The 19,006-nt window shown below is 34.7% G+C and overlaps 1 protein-coding gene across 1 annotated transcript in view; it reads left to right on the forward strand.

Moving 5' to 3' along the window:
• The window catches only part of EXOC4 (exocyst complex component 4), a 940,142-nt gene that overhangs the window by 419,284 nt on the left and 501,852 nt on the right, over positions 1-19,006 (forward strand). Inside the window, exon 10 of the mRNA XM_001367316.5 lies at positions 4,019-4,115. Coding sequence (XP_001367353.2) covers positions 4,019-4,115 — 97 coding nt within the window. The remainder of the gene's footprint in view (positions 1-4,018; positions 4,116-19,006) is intronic.

Raw genomic sequence — 19,006 nt, forward strand, 5'->3', positions numbered from 1 at the left:
ATTCTCAAATTTCTCTATCCTAAAATTTCTCTATCCTTGACACTAAAGTCAAATTATCTAATTTTCTTCTCTTTTACTAGCATATTACTTCTTTTTTATTATATCAAAAAAAGTCTCAGTCTTTATTCTTTTTTTATAACACTATTTTTTTATTTGATCAATTTCAAACATTATTCCTTGGATACAAAAATCATTTTCTTTTCCTCCCTCCCCACCCGCCCCCTCCCCTTATAGCTGACATGCAATTCCACTGGGTATTACTTGTGTCCTTGAGAGTGGAAGGATTAAAAAAACAAATTTGTAAGGATAAGGTGACCAAAGGTTACCAATGTGGACACTAATGTCTCTGAGCATGCTATAAAGGGAATATAGATATATGAGTGGGTGAGTAAATTGTGACCGTAGAAAATGGGTTCGAATCAAGAACACATGTGATAACCAGTGGAATCGTGCGTCAGCTATGGAAGAGAGAAAGGGGGTGGGGGGGAGGGGAGGAAAAGAAAATGATCTTTGTTTCCAGTGAATAATGTTTGGAAATGACCAAATAAAAGAATGTTTAAAATTAAAAAAAAAAAAAAGAATGCCCATGACCAAAACTTCCATGTTACTGGATTTTTGTCCATTGTCTCTTTGGGGTACAGACCCAGCAGTGCTATGGCTGGATCAAAGGATAGACATTCTTTTGTCGCCCTTTGGGCATAGTTCCAAATTGCCCTTCAGAATGGTTGGATCAATTTACAACTCCACCAGCAATGAATTAGTGTCCCTACTTTGCCACATCCCCTCCAGCATTCATTACTTTCCATAGCTGTCATGTTAGTCAATCTGCTAGGTGTGAGGTGATACCTCAGAGTTGTTTTGATTTGCATCTCTCTGATGATAAGAGATTTAGAGCACTTTTTCATGTGCTTATTAATAGTTTTGATTTCTTTAACTGAAAACTGCCTATTCACGTCCTTTGCCCATTTATCAATTGGGGATTGGCTTGTTTTTTTGTACAATTGATTTAGCTTTTTGTAAATTTGAGTAATCAGACCTTTGTCAGAGGTTTTTGTTATGAAGATTGTTTCCCAGTTTGTTATTTCTCTTCTGATTTTGGTTGCATTGGTTTTGTTTGTGCAAAAACTTTTTAATTTGATGTAATCAAAATTATTTATTTTACATTTTGTGACTATTCCCAAAGGTTTGACATGTATACTATTCTGTGTTCACATAATTTACTTATAGCTTCCTTCTTTACGTTAAAGTAATTCTCCCATTCTGAGTTTATCTTGGTGTAGGGTGTGATGTGTTGATCCAAACCCAATCTCCCCATACTGTCTTCCAATTTTTCCAGCAGTTTTTGTCAAATAGTGGATTTTTGTCCCAAAAGCTGGGGTCTTTGAGTTTGTCATAGATTGTCTTGCTGAGGTCACTTATTCCACTGATCCTCTATTCTGTCTCTTAGCCAGTACCAAATTGTTTTGATGACCACTGCTTTATAATATAGTTTGAGATCTGGGACTGCAAGGCCACCTTCCTTTGCATTTTTTTCATGATTCCCCTGGATATCCTTGATCTTTTGTTCTTCCAAATGAACTTAGTTATGGTTTTTTTCTAATTCAGTAAATAAGTTTTTTGGAAATTCAATGGGTATGGCACTAAATAGATAAGTTTGGGTAGGATGTTCATTTTTATTACGTTAGCTCATCCTACCCATGAGCAGTTAATGTTTTTCCAATTGCTCAGATCTAGTTTTAGCATATTTCTTCTTAAAAATAGTTTTTACTTGATTCTTCCCATTAATCATTACCCTCATACCCTCTTGAAAACTGAAAGACAAAGTAGTATTTTCTCTACGGTAAGTGAAATAAGACAAAACATACATCAGGAGTTTAGAAAAAAATAAGGTATTCACAGATGGTGGATTAAACATGTAAGAGTAGGTCTTTAAACTTCTTGAAGGAAGACTAGGATTTAGATGTCTTAGAGATGATCTGAGAGGACTAGTAACATGGGGTGAGTAGAAGGAGGGGAGTTTAGAAAAGACCTCAAAGAAAAATTTATGTGGTATAGTCAGGAATTCATTTGGAGAAAATTTGCCAGTTTCTAATGTGCTTATTGAGCAATAACTGCACCCTAAAGAAAGTTTTTATGTTGAATGAGGAAATTAATGTGTTAATTTGTTGGGGTTTTGTAGGGTTAATAAAGAATTATTTCTGCTTGTTTTTGTAATAGATTACTTCCTTTATGAATAAGTTTGTAATATTATTTCAAAGCTGTATGGGAATCTGATGGGATAAAAAATATCTAGTCATCTTTCTTAGGGAAGGAAATGAAAGGTGGAGATAGAAAGGAAGGGAAAGATGATTGATTGACTAGTAATGTAGATATATTTGTTTAAAAAGGTCTCATCAGTCTCAATTTTTTTTCTTTTCTTTTTTGTATGTTTTCCATATGGTCCTTAGAGGTGGGATTTATTGTTTTTAAATCAGAAAAGTAGATTCCTTTGACTCATTTGATACATTTGATACATTTGACTCAATACAACATTGAATAGGCAAATATAGCCTACCTTTGACTTGTACTTAATTGTTCAATATATATATATATGTTCAATTGAGAGAAAAAAGCTCAGCTTATTATCTAAGACTGTACATTGAATTCTATATACCATCCTCTTAGCAAAAAAATAGTACTCTAATTAGTTGATATAGATATTATGTTAAATATCTATTCCTAACCATATTTCCCAAGGTAATTTCTCTTCAGAAGTATTTGGATTTTAAATATTTTTCTGAAACCTTCTAATTCTGATACAAGATTTGAAATATGACTATTTGGTGAAATTTGCAATGAAAAATAGTTTTAATACAGAAAATTATCAAATGTAATGATTATTTTGCTGTATAATTTTATACTTAATTTTCTTCGAGGGAAATATTTCTAACATAAGGATGTTCTCTTATGTGGGAGATCCGTGTTTTTCTATTCAAGATGCTTAGAATTGCATGGAACATAATTTAGCAAATGTCTATAGAGATACCTTTCTGATAAAGCATGGTGCTATTATTACATTGATTTCTGAGACTGAAATTGTATACTTATAATTTCTAATGTGTCTCCTTTGGATTTCAGAGAGATAACCAGTTAATTATAGTTTAAATTTAATTAATATAATTTAAATGAAAAACATTAAAATAATACTTGCAAGTGGTTGATATTTGTGTTTCAGAATTTAAAGTGATATGATATATTAAGGCTTTTTTGTACATTTTGACATTCTCCTGATACTCCTATTTTAAGAAGTAAGGTCAAATTCTTGAATTAGTATTTTGTTAATAAAAATAATATATGAGAAACAGAATTTTTTTTGAGACCATAATGCTCATCCTCCTCATTTTACAGGAGAGATAACTGAGGCCCAGAGAAGCAAAACCAGAAACAGGATTTATATGTTCTTAATTCCTAATTCTTTGTTCTATTTCTTTTATGGCTCTTCTCTAGAAAGTCATATAATGCTTTTTTTTCCTGAGTGGCAGTTTAATAAAGTGGATAGGGTAATGCCTTGGAGGAAGGAAGACCTTGCTTCAAATCAGTCTCAGATACTTACTAGGTTTAGAACCCTGGAGAAATGATCTAAACTCCTTGTTCCTCAAGTTTTCTCATATGTAAAAGGAGCTATTTGTATTTGATAGCCTCCAAGTTTCATGTCAGCTCTAAATCTATGCTCTTATAATCAGCCTTATCTTATAAGCCTTAAGCTTCCCTGTAAGTTATTGGCTAAGTTTGGCTTATGATTTAGGAAAAGTATTTAGTTCCCCTGTTGTTGAGTCTTCTTGCCAATTAAGAATAACTATAGCTACTTAGCATTTCAGATAACTATGAAAAATAACAGTTAAAAATAATATGTTATTATTATCCATTTTTCAAAGAAAGTGCACCTTGCTAAAAACATGTCCCAAGCTAAATGATGTTGTTTTAGTCCTTATTTTAAAAATTATAGTTAGGTAAATAATTAAAAACAATTTTTTTTAAGGAGGACCTGATGACAACTTAATTGAAGGTGGAGGAACAAAATTTGTCTGCAAACCTGGAGCCCGAAACATAACGGTCATATTCCATCCATTACTCAGGTAAGATAGAACCTATGATGTGCTAAGCATAGGTCCATATTTTTATTATTTATGCCAATGTGATGTGTGCCAATAGTGTTATTTTTCAGCATTCCACAAGATTTTTTAAAAAGACCCCTAATATTATCTACAATCTTCCTATCAAAGTTATACAGCTCAGTGGAAAGAAGTAAATCATCTTAATGTCTTCTCAGGTCCGAGGAGGATAAGTTCCTATTAAATATTTATTAATACAGATAGATTATTTATTATGTTATAATATTATAATACAGACAAATATTTATTAATACAGATATACAAGATATTATTCTTTATCTTCCCCTTCATGAACTGGAAGATATGGGTGTTGCACATTTTTAGATAAGGACCCAAATGTAATCAATCTGGTTAACTTCTTTTGGGATATGGCTTAGATGACTTTTTATTAACTCTTTTGAGTCTCTCAGATACTGTTTCTAAGTATCTGGAGTAAAAGTTTAATAAATACTACTGTAATACTCTGGCATAGTTGTTATTACTTAAAATTATAAACATATTACTTTTCATATTCTTACCACTATTATTAACAACCCTCTTCTTTCCACATTAAAGACAGTTTATTAAATCTATTTTCATCAAACTACTCTGTTTTGCTTGAGTTTTAGACATTTGCATTGATAGCTATAGCTGTCATGAATAGCTTCTTCAAGTTGATATTAAGAAGACCTAGATTTAACTCTTATACTAATAGTTGTGTGAACCTGGCCATGTCACTTAACATAAGTACTCCAGGCATCTTCCTAGGGCCTTATAACTAGAAAATTTATATTTGTGATCTGGTTCATGGAGGGATTTTTATAGAATGCAGAGAAAATGCTAGAGCCTTTCCTTTTATATGTGATACCTCTCTAGACACAGAGAGGATAGAATTATTGTTTGTTTGAATCTAATCAGGAAGCTAGTTGTTTTCAAAATCATTTTGACTCAAAATTGTTTTCAAAAAAAAACCAGTTTGAATTAAACTGAAGTTTTTTTCCATATTAATTTTTTTTGTAAAATACACTTAAGAAACCGTGTTCCAAATAATAAAAAAAAAATGGAAGGTGTGAAGAAACTTTTAAAATCTTAAGGAGATAGTTTTTTATAATAAATATTATCATTAAGCAAGTCATTTATGTGTCTATGTATGTATGTCTACACACATATATGCATGTTTTAAACTGAGCCTTCAATAGACAAAGGCTATAACTATGTAGGACTAATTAATGTTGGGCTTCTGATAACAATTGTCATTGGTGACCTAAAAGCCTTAGACAGCTCTAGTTTAAATAATCATGGTAGTAAAAATCAGCTGGCTTTGGTAATTATTTTATTGCCCTGTTTCCCAGTTACATTGATCTCTTTTAGACTAGTGCTGCTAATTGTTAAGAAAAGGGGGAGGGGAACCCTTAATTATTATAGGCATTTCCTTTTTTTTTTAAGTCCTTACCTTCTATCTGGGAATCAATACTGAGATTTGGTTCTAAGGCAGAAAAGCAGTAAGGGCTAGGGAATTGGGATTGAGTGACTTAAGGTTCACATGTCTAGGAAGTGTCTGAGGCCAGATTTGAACCCAGGAGCTTCCATCTCTAGGCCTGACTGTTTCACTGAGCTGCCTAGCTGCCCCTATTATAGGCATTTCATTTCTTAACCCAAATTTAACCCCACAGCTAACCAAGATATATATGAAATTCACAAACTTAAGGTACAATATGTACTAGCTCTACTAAAGGCCTTTTTCAAATTTTAAGATTTAAAAAAAATTTTTCCCTAAAAAAACTTTAATTAATTTAGGGTATTTGTCCATGGTTACATGATTCATGTTCTTTCCCTCCCCTCCCCCTACCCCCCTTCATACCCAAAGAGCAATTCCACTGTGTTTTACATGTGCCATAGATCAAGACCTATTTCCATATTATTAATATTTGCATCAGGGTGATTGCTTAGAGTCTACATTTAAGGAGATTTCCTTAAACTCAAATCATTCACACAGATAATCTGAGAGTTGGAAGGGTCCTTAGACTATCCTTAGACGTCTAGCCAGTTCTTGAGGAGGAATCCTTTCAGCAGCATTCCATATAAGGGATGAAATAGTAGTGTAGGCCCCAAAACTTCCAGTATGTAGTTTTCTTCTCATCTTTTCCCCAAAGAGCCCCACTTCTGGGCCAATTCTGTTATGGGTGTGGAAGGATACCCTTTTGGGTTTGGGAAGGATACCTTTTGCAAGCATGCAATGACTCCAAAACTTAGCTTAAAAACAAAAAGAGATCTATTCATTTAGAGAGTAATGTTGAGAGTGGCCAGGAGGATAGCAAGGTAGAACAGCAAGGTGGGGGGGAGCAGTTCCTGGGAGGACAGCATGAAAGGAAAGGCTGTTCCTCCATGGGGACAGCCTGGATGGAGAGGCTGACCCCCAGACGACATCAGTTCTGGGGTTTTTATACACTTTAGATGCTAGGCCCTGGTGTGGACAAGACCAGAGTGAGTGTTAGTCCCACAGGCATTTGGTGGAGTGGGGTGGTCCTCTGACTGGGGTCTGCCTGGAGGGATAAAGAGTCATTTCTTTGTCCACCTTAAATCTAGAAGACAAAAGAAGGTAAACATCTCAGGACCCTGGGTGGGGTCATTGGGTGTTTCTAGGTTAAGAGTCACAAGGATGCAAGGGCAATGGAGTTTTCCCTGTTAATAGTTGGCCTGGGTTTCTGGGGTACAGTGCCCATGAAAAATTGCACTTAGTGTATCATGTGATGTTTGTCGCTTCATCATGGGAAAGTCTGCCTCTCTTCGTCTAATACCCCTGGCTACTAGCTCTGTTTGGCATCATTATTACATGACTCCTTTCTATATATTGTTTAGAATATTCATGCTCTGTGGGGCATAAAAACTCTTAAGAGTGGTTTTGTTTTTTCTTTTTTATTCTGCTTTGCAAGAAAGTTTTTCTGAATAATGTGATATGTCACCAGGTAGCCATTCTCCTGATTACTAATCTAACTTTTAAGGTTTATTGGGTCTCCTACTGGTTTTACTTGCTTGTTTGATCTCTCTCCCATCTAGTTATAATTTATTATTGATTAGAACCGGGAAAAATTTAGTTGTAACATCTCTAAATTGTTCATCTCATTGTCTGTATAATGCTTAATGAAAGCCAGAAGAGTACTATGTGCATCAAAAGGTAAGTGAATTGTTATATAAATAGATACAAAGTCTGTACCACAAATTAGCCCATACTGTACATAACTTCTCCTCATATACACATTATAGTTTCTCAGTGTATAGTCATAAAAAAGTTCGTGGAACTTAAAATGGCCTAAATGTTTCTTTCAGTTGTAAGGAAAAGACCATCTTAAGTCTTAGGAACTAGATTTCCTTTTTAAAATTTTATTAGGAACTGAATAGTGTTATCTTAGTGGCATTGAGAGAATAATGGTTTTCATCCTGATGAAAAAGTTAGGATTTAGTATAGTATTCAGTCTTTTATCTTTAACATTCCTCTTGAGTCTGGGTAAATGTGCATACTCTTTTAAGAGTAGTTAGTTCAAATTTTCCTGAATTCCCTGAATCATCATAGGTCACAGCCTTTACAGCTTGCCAAGTGAAAATGAGACCTTTTGTGATCTCATTCAGTTTTTAGCTGATAAACTTTACCTATTGATTTTTTCTAAGGCATTTTAAACAATTTCTTCTTTGACCACAAGGATCTATTTGATTACTTGGAGATATAAGTATAAACACTAAAGATCTCAATAATTTTTCTTTATTAAGATGCTTTATTAGAACATCCTAGAGTTTCTCAGTTTCTCCCTTGCTTTATTTTTTTCTCTACTTAACATCATACTCTTCTTCTTACTCTTTCACCTACAACAAAAGCAAGTCCATGCCTACTAGGAAAATATAATGAAACTCCTATATCTATTTATCTTATTCTGTTAAATGTTTACTTCCATGTGTCTAGTACTTAAAGTACCCTATATCTTCCCAGTGAGCCAAGCTCTATCCTCATTAAATGTAAGACTTATTGAACTAATTTTCAAAGACAATAAAACATAAATTATTGTGACAAAGATTTAAAAAGAAAAGGGTTGCTATCCTTATGCATAAATTTTTAGCAAATCAAAACTTTTTTCCTGATGCTAGGCCATACTATTGATGTCAGTTGTTTAAAAATAGCATGTTTTGTGTTTGGTAGAGTGTCCCAGATTTTGCCTTCTTTCTTTAAACTTTGCACCTACCACTTTGATCCTTTTTGATAACCAAAAAATATTGACTATAAATTTCTCAAAACTGTTTCTGAATTTCTGTAGTCAATATAGATTTCTTTTTTGAAATGTTATAATGATGACTTTTAGTAGGATTCATCTGCCCCCAAAAGCCATTTTAAATCAAAAGTGTAACCAGACACCAACAGTCATGATTAACCAGCATCACATCCTTTTACCACAGAGCTAATAAAATACTATTTGCTACTACCTATAACATTTGTATGTGGTTCTTCTAAAGACATAGTTGGGTTAAAAACATTTTAACTTAGTCAATCAGAAAGTTATCTTGATACCCAATTGAAGTTGTTTTCTAAATGTTATATTTTTAGTCTATGTAAATCACCACTCCTTAAAGTCATGAATTTACTTTTTAAAGAAGCCTGGTAGTTTTAAGGATCCCTTCTCTTCCAGAAAGCTCCCCACCCCCAATTAATTCTAGAACTGTTGATTTCATCTCTTGAAGAGAACTTCTTCCTCCTTCCTCTTCTTTCCTTACCCTGTGAAATACAGTAACCTTTTTGTTTATTCTTAGTGGCAAGTAATAACTTATTTAATTTATATAATCAACATATGTTCTATGATCTTTGTCCTAGTCCATTGTTGTCTCTTAGAGAGTAAAATTGTAGAAAGCTGGGGAAGCATATCTGTTCAATTCACTTTATATTATCCATTGCTTAGTGAAGCATTGTATATAATTAGACACTTAATGAATGCTTTTGGTGATAAGAGGTCATCTAATCTATTTCCTTTGCCTGTGGGCCCACCTGAACAAAGACTCTTTCAGATAGATGGCCTCCTATCCTCTTCTTAAATGGATTCCATAATCTCTTCTCCAGAAGTACAGACCCTGAAGATGATACCACTTAGGCTCTCTCTTTGTTTTCTACCTAGATATTTGTCATTTGTCAGCTTTCACCAGAAGCCTTCAGGAGAAATGGATGAGTTCATTTTGATTAATGGAATTTACTTTATCCTCCTGGGCCTTAATTTAGGGGTGGGAAGTGAAATATGGTAATGATGAAGCTTGTATGACATATTTTTTCCCCTTTGACGTGCAGATTTGGTCTGCATTTAGATTTCCTCATTGCATAAATGACTAGTAATTAATAGCTGCTATGTAAATAAACCTTCATGGAGTGAAGCATATTTCATAGAGACATCTACTACTTGGTGACAGGGAGCGACACTTGTTATAATGAGCTGCACAATGGGATCATTTGTCAGAGCTATTCTGATATTACTCTTTGGTTGGAATTAGAAGTATATGTACAAAGGGGGAATTCCTTTTTTTCTTCTATTTAAAACCTTTGCCAAGATTTGCAACCTGCCTCTAAGTAGACCTGGATTCTAATGAAGCCTACTTTCAATGTGGAGCCTGTATGACCCCGAGCAGCTAAATAAAACTTTTTGGACTTTAATTTTCTCATCTTTAAAATGGGGATGATGTGGTACCAATGTTCTTTATTTCCCTATATTTTGTGATATAAAATAAGACAATTTTTCTGAAGATGATTTAGAATAGCAATACATTGTAAAAAAAAAAAAGGGCTCCTTTTTATTTTTACCTCCTAATGAAACAGACCTTGATAAAAAAATTTTTAAAAATTCCACTTTAGGGTCATTTATAACTGGCAACTGAAGGCTCTTGAGATACTTTATTAACTTCTTTACTTCATAGGCAAGTTAGTCTACTAGGTAGATTTGCAAATGAGGTCAGCATCTTGGATTTGATATAATTGTGCCTGCCATCTCACAAATGCATGCTATGCTTTTGGTTATAAAGGGCATAAAGAGGGGAAGCTAGAGTAGTAGTTAGAGTACCAGGCCTAGAGATGGGAGGACCTGGGTTCAAATATGTCCTCAGACATTATCTGTGTGACCTTCTGCAAGTCGTTTAACCCCAATGTGCATACCCCTTCCCACTCTTAGAATTGATACTAAAACAATAGGTAAGGGTTTAAAAAACTGATTATAAAAGATAACAAGAAATTATAAATGGCTCACATTCCATCCCCACAATGGGGGAAAAGTGCAAAGTGAGACTCTCTGTCAACAATAGAAGGCAGTAATGTAATCAGGGATTCAGTGAGGAGTAGGGCCCTCAAAGAGAAAAGGATTCTAGTTATAAATGGGAGGTAGCAATGCATGGTGGATTGTGATATAACCTTCAAGGCAGGAAGCCCTAGGTTCAAGTCCCTTCTCTAATGCTGGCTGCACATCTAAAAGCTAGTCCTAACCCCTTTAGGGCTTCACAAATCACTAACAAAATAAATTCCAGAGCAGGTTTAGACTTGCACTGATTCATAGTTTCCTCACCCAAAGTTCTCTGTCAGGAATATCACAAATCTAGTCTTTAACCCTGTATCTGGAGGGAGTAGAAAGTTATTTCTTTTTTCTTGCCCAACTCATAACTGTGAATTTGGGTCAAACTAGGAAAGTTGGAGCTCTGAAGGGTTCCCTTCATTTGACTTGGGACAGAACCAAGAACTTATTCTACACTTGTAGATGTGTATGGGAAGTGCAGAAAGCATGGAACAGCTTAGATGCTTTGAATTTTACCAGGCTAATTGACATAACTTTTTTTTTACTTGTTAGGGGGTCTCTTTGCTTATTTGTTTCAACTGGCTTTTGAAAGGCATTGGATTCTTCAGGGTAATAATCACTCTACATATGCTTTATGAAGTATGTTTACTACCAGACAACTGAGGAACAGACGTCTAGTGTGTCTTAGGGGTGGCAGAGGAGAGACAAGAAGCTAAAAATGTTCGGAATGATGGCGTTTTAAATGACAAAAATGCCAGTGATCCTTGTATTGTTGAATAGTATTAAGACTCTGAGTATGGTGACTATCTATTTATTAACAACAACCATATTTTATTAAGATCAGGCAGCAATTAAAAGTGTTGTGGCATGGAACACAAAGTCAAACTCTCACTGGGTTGAAAAGTGAGTTTGTGTCAGAGCGAGGGGTACTGCTCTGTTGGGGCTCACAGTTTTCCTGCTGCTGGGCAGCATCCATGCTTGCCAGCTGCCTGGCTCCCTTAAGGTGTGACTGCAGAAGAATAGCCAAGTTATAATTCCATCATCTCATTACAGAGGAGGGTAACTTGTTGAAATTAAACTCTCTTGCTAGATCTTGAAACTAACCATTGTATGGGAAGCCATCTTTTGCGTACTCATCTCTGACTGTAGTTGTTTATCAGCTCTGGCGTGTGTATGAGTGTGGAGAAGGAATTGAAGTTATAATATGTGAACATGGCAGAAACAAGGCACAGGCCATTGCAAAGCATCAGCAGCAAGGACATTCTAATTGCAAAATTATTTTGGAGTAAGTTACACTGACAACTTGGATTTTTCTTTCAAAACAGCATTTTGTTCATTATTAGGAGTGCATGCCAAAAGTGTACATTAAAATTGTCATGATATTAGTAAACGAACTCAGGATGGTAGAATAATTATCTGTGTTCAATGAACATTTTGGAATGACAGAGTGTGTATATATACATATATATATATATATATTTTTTTTTTTAAAGTAAAAGGAGGCTATTTTGGCTCCTGAAAGTAATTTATCTTGACTAAAATGCTATTCTGTATTAAATAAAGAGGCCACTGATTTACTCTTTAATACTAGTTGGGTCCTCCACACAGGCTTTTACTCTCTGAGACAATTCAATCATATCTTACCAAGGATCTCTGCCCCAGAGATTACCTTTGTCATTCATTTAGCTGTACATCTCTTTGGTCACACAAGCAACTAAATAAGAAACATTAGCATGGAAGGAGAAGACAAAAGGGAGAATCAAAGCAACAGGAAGCCTTTTGGAGAAATTAAATTACTTCAAAGATATAGAAAACCTTGTAAAACTTCATCATGTAGGAAATCTCAATATAAATAGAATTAAGTAGTCATATGGGAGATGTAATCTCTATTCTGGGTTTTAATGTTCTATATTTTGCTTCTCAGAGTAAGATAAAGAATCTTTTGAAAAGATATTAGACTTTGTAAGTTGGTTTTCTGATGTGAAATGGAAAATGTAAGGGGAAGCTTCAAAAGAGGATGCATTTACTTGGGGAGAAATTATAGTGCAACAAATGCAATTTATTAAGTGCCAACTGAATTCAGGTCCTTGTACACGATAGTAGGGGAGGCAAGCAGTATACTGCCAACAAGCATAGGGTCAGGAGGAAGGTGCCACCACTGTTATGATTAGTAATTATATATTAGTAATTTAGTATATTATTAGTAAGTTAGAAGTACATAAGGTCTGAGAGAAGGTTATTAGCAACCCAAAAATCAGTGAAAGTTTTCAGGAGGACTTGGTATTTGATTTTTGATTCAGAGAATGAATAAGTATTTCATAGGTAAACAAGATAGACATTCCAGCATAGAGAACAGTTTGAACATAGGCACCGGGTGAGAAAGCACAACATGTGTTTTGGGACATCATGCAGATTTGGTGGATGGGAGGTAGAAAAGGGCAGCTGGGAGTTTCAGCTGCAGAAACCGAGGGGATTTCTAGTTTCTGACCAAAAATACCCCCAAAATGAAAGTGCATGTGATAATGATCCTTGAGCATATGTGAAATTGCTATCAAGGATTGCTGACATCTATACATTTTATAGTCCAAACAAATTTGGCAGAATATAGTTTGGCTAGAATCCAGTGGAGCTTTATTGCAGCTTTATTCCATAGAACATGAAAAAGACCCTACCTTCTGAGTCTTTTCTCCAATACTGGCTATGTCACTGGTGTAGTTTACCTTCCAGTTTGTTCTAGAAGGAAAAGGAGGAGGAGAGGTATTTTAAAATGTAAAACCAATAAGGAAAATACTGCTATGATTTTCTGAAGATTGTTTGGCAGGTGTGATGATGACAAGAATTTGCTCTTGTCTCAGTTATACTGCCCAGAAGATTGTTCCACCTTGAGTATCTCTTTCCTGTTCTGTGACTTTCTGGGAAGAGTATTTACCATCCATATAAGTAGTTATCTATAAGGGGTTCCTGTGTGGAGCTTCCTCTGTTCTTGTTGCTCTGAGCCTAATTTGCTAGAATTCATAGAGCTATGTGGATAGAGGACTCCTTTTCTTGTTTTTATATAAGGTCATGGGGATATGTGACTGTTATGTTTAGCATGGATAGGGATATTCTCTTTCCCTTTCTAGCCCAGTACAACCATTCCCAATTTTTAAATTTGGGTACTATCCCTACTCAGAGCAAGATCATGAAAATTTTCTTCCTTACTTTTTCACAAACTATCAGGATCCACAGAAAGTCACTTCCTGCCCCCTTCATGTTCATTAGAAATTACCAGCTACTTTATAGAATAAGGGTTCTTCACTTGGAGTTAATAGAATCCATGAATAGATTTCAAGGCACCGATGAACTTCAGTGGGGGTAGGGGGGGAAACTTTAGTCTTTTTTGTAGTCCTATATACTTTATTTTATTCATTTAAAAATAGTATTGTGAAAAGTGACCCTTAGGTTTCCCCAGAATGCCAAAAGGGCCCATGATATGAACAGTTAAGAAGTCCTGTTTTTTTTTTTTTTTTGAGGCTAGTATCCTTCCTGAAAGGGATTTGAAAGAAATAGACCTTGAAGGATATGATGTATCAGAATTAGATTCAGGCTTTTAATCCTATTTCTATGTAGTTCTCAAAAACTTTTGGCCCACCTTAAACCTCAGAGACCCAAATAGAGTCTTGGTAAAATCCCCCTTTAAAATACCTGCTCCATTCTTCCAATCAGTCCATCTCACCCTGTATCTCATACTTCCTAAATGTATATACTTTCTAAAAAGCCTCCAGTTCTTCCCCTGCCCAGAACTTTTTTAGACTGTTAGTCTTCCCTGGTTTGGCTTCAGTTCATTCTCCTTCCTTTTTCTATTCTAACCCTGTAGTTAATTATTTCAGCACAATGCTGTCTGCTCTCCAATCTCTTCTCTCCTTGTCCTGTCACATCTTTTGTCAAACTTCAGCCTTGCACTAATCCTAGTACATGCTTCCTCCTTCTTTCTGACTCAGGTGAACAGAGCTGGTGGACATTGCACCACAGTGTACATTACCTGTTTCAGTCATCCCTCACTCCAGTAAGGCCATCCTTTAATTGATTCTCTTTGTCACTTATCACAGAAGCATCTCTAAAGCTTGGCTTCCTCCTCAAGCCTCTCACCCTTCCCTGCTCCTGAGAAAATGGAGGCCTTTCCACAAGAGCTTTCAACCTCTTCTTCCACTCTCTTAACTTCTAAACTCCCTTACATCAACTCTGAATCTTTCCTCTTTTCCTCCCGCATCTGACAGTGAGGTTCCCTTATCCTTGCCAAAGTCAAGCCTTCTTCATATATTTTTGGCCCCATCTCTTCTGCCTTCTCTAGCAAATTGCAATCTTAATCTCCTCCTCTAGAATCTTCAGCCTCTCCCTATATATTGGTTCCTCTGTGCTATTAAACATACCTGACTCCTTGGTCCTTTAAAAACCCTCACTAGATCCTAAAATAATTTTGTGTTGCATTAAATAGGATAACTTCAATGTAGAAAGAATGTTCAGTTTTTAACCAAGTCCTAAATATCTTTGGATGGTTAAGCCTATTTGGTTAACCAATTTTTTGAGTCTTTACTATTGTATCTATGGATTGCCCATTTTAAGAGGAATATTGACAGATTTCATATTGGGACCAGCTAAGTACCAACTAAACTCCCTTTAATTGGAGATATTTAAGAGGAGTCTGGAAACGTACACTATGAGGAATTATGGGAGTTTGAATATATTTAATTAAAGAAGCAAAGACTAAATGAAAATATGGTAGCTATCCTCAGAAACTGAAGGATTATATTGTAGGAAGGAAACATACCTGTTTTATATTACTTCACAAATCCAAACCAGAACCATGGGTATAAATTGCAAAACAATTTTCAGTTCAACTTAGGAAAGACTTTCCAGTGAACAAAACTTGTTCAATAGCATGAATATATGAAGCTCTTGAAAATAGTTAAACGAGAGCCAGATTGGCATCTGATAGTTTCATGTTTTTGTGTTTTGTTAGAAGGGGCTACATGTTAGGTTTTATTTTGCTAGGTGGGATTGCTTGACTTTTATGTCCTTTTCCAACTCTTTATTTCTGTGATTCTAAAAACATTTAGAACACATGGAACTAGGTCTCTATTTCCTATATTTCCATATTTCTCTCACTAATGTTTCTCAACTTAACTAATACAATTACTTTATGTACTATTGGTGGGAATCATGGGATAGGCTATTGCTGTCACTACTATATGCACATGTCTTTTACTAGGTCAGGGTGGGTACCTTATTGCCCTAAACAGTCACTGGGGATACATTATTCCCTACCAAGATAATTTGCTTTCTCTTCTCCTTTTTGCTCTTTTGACTTTTCTTTCTCTTCCTCCACCAGTTTGTTAACTAGCCTGCTAGAGGGATCCCCCAATTCTCACTGTGTTAACTCTTTTGTTCTGCAAACTGAATGGAGAGTAGTATTCCTGGAATTATTAGAACTTGATTTAAAAAAAAAATTTTTTTTGCAAAGCTGAATCCTATAAAATAGGGAGCTTTGTTCAAGAAAGAGATTTAATGGAAATGACCAAATGCTTAGGCTGTTAGGGAAAACTAAATCTGTCAAAGTCTATGTTGTGAGGACTATCTCAACAATAGAAACAAGTCTATCTGGAATGTTTCCTCTAGAATTAAAAAAATTTAATCTTGACAGTAGTCCTAAAACATAAAGGTATAAAAATTATTGTGGATATTCCTATGAAGATTACAGTGGATCCAGTTCTAGACCTAGTTGTTCCTGCCTGAATTCAAAGTTACAAAGATTTCCCAACTTTAAAATGGAAAATTGCCCCTTCAATCCTTTTAGCAAATACTCATGCTAATAGGAGATAAGTTGAAGGAGAGGTTCTTTCACATCCTCATTCTCACCACCTAAGGGTATTAGTTTTTTATTGTGCTTTATAAATTCTAATTATTATTGTTGTTGTTGTTATTTCCAATCCTTTTCTTACAGTAGTCTGGCATAGAGGGACTATGTTTACTCCAGTGGTAGTGATATTTAAGGCAAAGAAGATGACTAACCCATACTGTAGAAACAAGTTTTGTTACCTAATCCTATTTTTCCAAATATACTATTTACCTACATGAGGTTGTTCATTGTTTTCTGTTCTATTATCATCAGAATTAATACTTTTGAAAACTTACATATGTAAAACATTAAGGTGTAAATCTTTCTTTTAGGCTTTTAATTTACCTAATTTGTGAACATCCATTATGTCTTCTGAATCTTTAATTTGTCTTCTGAATCACAGTGACCAAAATGCATTTACTGCTCCTGATCAGGCCCAGAGCTATCTTAATTTGTTTTTCAGATGTGAATTTATAATAGAGTACATACAAAGTAACCTTTTTGGGAGGTATGAAAATTGGCCCTGACTTTAGTAATTTAAATTCTCATGGTCAGTAACTATTCTTTTAGATTTCCCATTTTTGAAAATTATTTATCTCTTGCTGCCTTTTCAGTCTTTAAAAAAAATGCTAAGGATAATTTGTTCTCCTTTTTGCATAATTTTGAAGGTTCCTTCAATTTTGCTTCCATATTTTTATTTGTTTTCATTTTCCCTTGACTACTTCCAGCAATAATCATTTAAATACAATTAGCTAATAATGATAATAATAATTTTCTCCCCTTTCAAAAACCCTGGGCATGTGCTAGGAATAGGACCATATCTGTGATCTCTGTGGTGTAAGAAATTCTCTTTGAGAAATGTTCTCAGGTGATTGCAGATAAACACATGTTCTCTGCAATTTCTAGTCTTAGAAACACATTGAAGGCATTGAAAAGTGAAAAATAATACAACCAGAACATGTCACAATCCTAGGCATACATTACTGCAAATAAAAGTTTTCTTGGGAGTAGTTCTCTGATATCTTGACACTGCAAGTAACCATATCGCTCATCTGGTCCAGCCCTTTACCTTCATATGAGAATTTTAAACATGAGACAGTTGTTTTTTGGAGACGGAAAGTGATTTACCTTAGCCACATAGCTGGTTAGTGGCACAATTGTTACATAAAATTTCCTTGCCATGTCTGAGCTTTAAAATAATTTTTTTTGCATTAGTTTTGATGTTAGTGAAATGTGAATTTCTTGCCTATTGCTCACTATACTACTGGGACTTTGCTGTTTAATTGACAATTTGAGTAAAGAAACTTCTGTTCAAGCTGTAACAAACCAGTGATAGAGAGAAATGGGTAGCAGCTGCCACAAAAGACATTAGGATTTTTTTTTTGGTAGGTGAGAGCAGCAGTTTCAAACTTGAATTTACTAGGACACCACCTAGTAATTTGTCTTGTGATTGAAATTGAAGCTGCTGCTCTTGATGGCCACAAGTGGTTTCCAGCACTCTAAGTGGGAGATAGGCTATCTCCCTATTATATGGTAGAAACTGTGATTATTGTCCTTGTAAGTCTGCTTATTTTAAGCACATCTATGTAATTTACCACCTTATAAGGTGGGGGGTAAAAAATGATAGGTGGATGGTAAATAGACTTGGGCCTAGAGTCAAAATGTTTCTGTATTTCTTTTCTAGAAAATCGGGAAATCTATCCATTTACAGCCCTTCTCAGTCATCTCCTATATGCTAGCCAGTGTATTATGCTCGGGAATATAAAGTTTAAAATGCAACAGTCTCTGCCCTCAAGGACCTTCCATTTTACTGGGAAAGTCTTAGCAATTTACTAATTTGAGATTTGCATTAATTCAAATTCAGTATTAGTACTTTTTGACTAAGATGTTAAGAATAATTAGTTCTGTGAATTAATTCTGTGTCTTTTGAGTAAGAAGACTCTAGTTTAAAATGAGTACCTTTCAAATCAAATATTAATTCTTCTTCCAATGTGTCTTCAGGATCTTAATGTTAATTTTTTCTATTCAAAAGCAGATATTTATAATACTGTATAAAATTAGGCAAAGCAGGGCTTAATGTGAATCCTTTTCATTTACTTCATTTGACATCTTCATGTTTATATTTTAATTTATGAGATATTTGATATCAACTAATCCATATATTCAATTTGGACGTTTTGCCAAATGAGACTGGTCTCTTCGCTGCCTCCATTATTCTTAAATAGTAAAATCTTAGTATGCTCTTTTTAATACATGTATAGATATAGATATATTAGAAATAATATGAGATCAATGGAAGCAGTTATACTTATTCAGTAATTATTTATAATTAAATGACTACCAAGACAGAAAGTACCATGATACTTTTTATCATTCCATATTTATAAAACTGCCAAATTAGGGAACAATTGCAAGTAGGTTCCCAGTTTTTTCAGAGACTACACATATTCCCTTACACATATTCATGGGGTCATGAAGATCAAAATGCAATAATGTTTGTGAAACTTGAAGGAATGCTGTGGAAATATGAGTTATCCCTCCTCATCTCAAACAGTGCATCATCTTATATTCCACAAGGTCTGTTTTGATTAGAACTTCTAGTATCTCCCCACCAAAAAGTTACTTGGTATTTATATCATAGGTATTTTATATGTAATAATACTTTCATAATAACAGCTAACATTTATATAGCACTT

The sequence above is a fragment of the Monodelphis domestica genome, chromosome 5, assembly GCF_027887165.1.
Source record: "Monodelphis domestica isolate mMonDom1 chromosome 5, mMonDom1.pri, whole genome shotgun sequence".
Lineage (NCBI taxonomy): Eukaryota > Metazoa > Chordata > Mammalia > Didelphimorphia > Didelphidae > Monodelphis > Monodelphis domestica.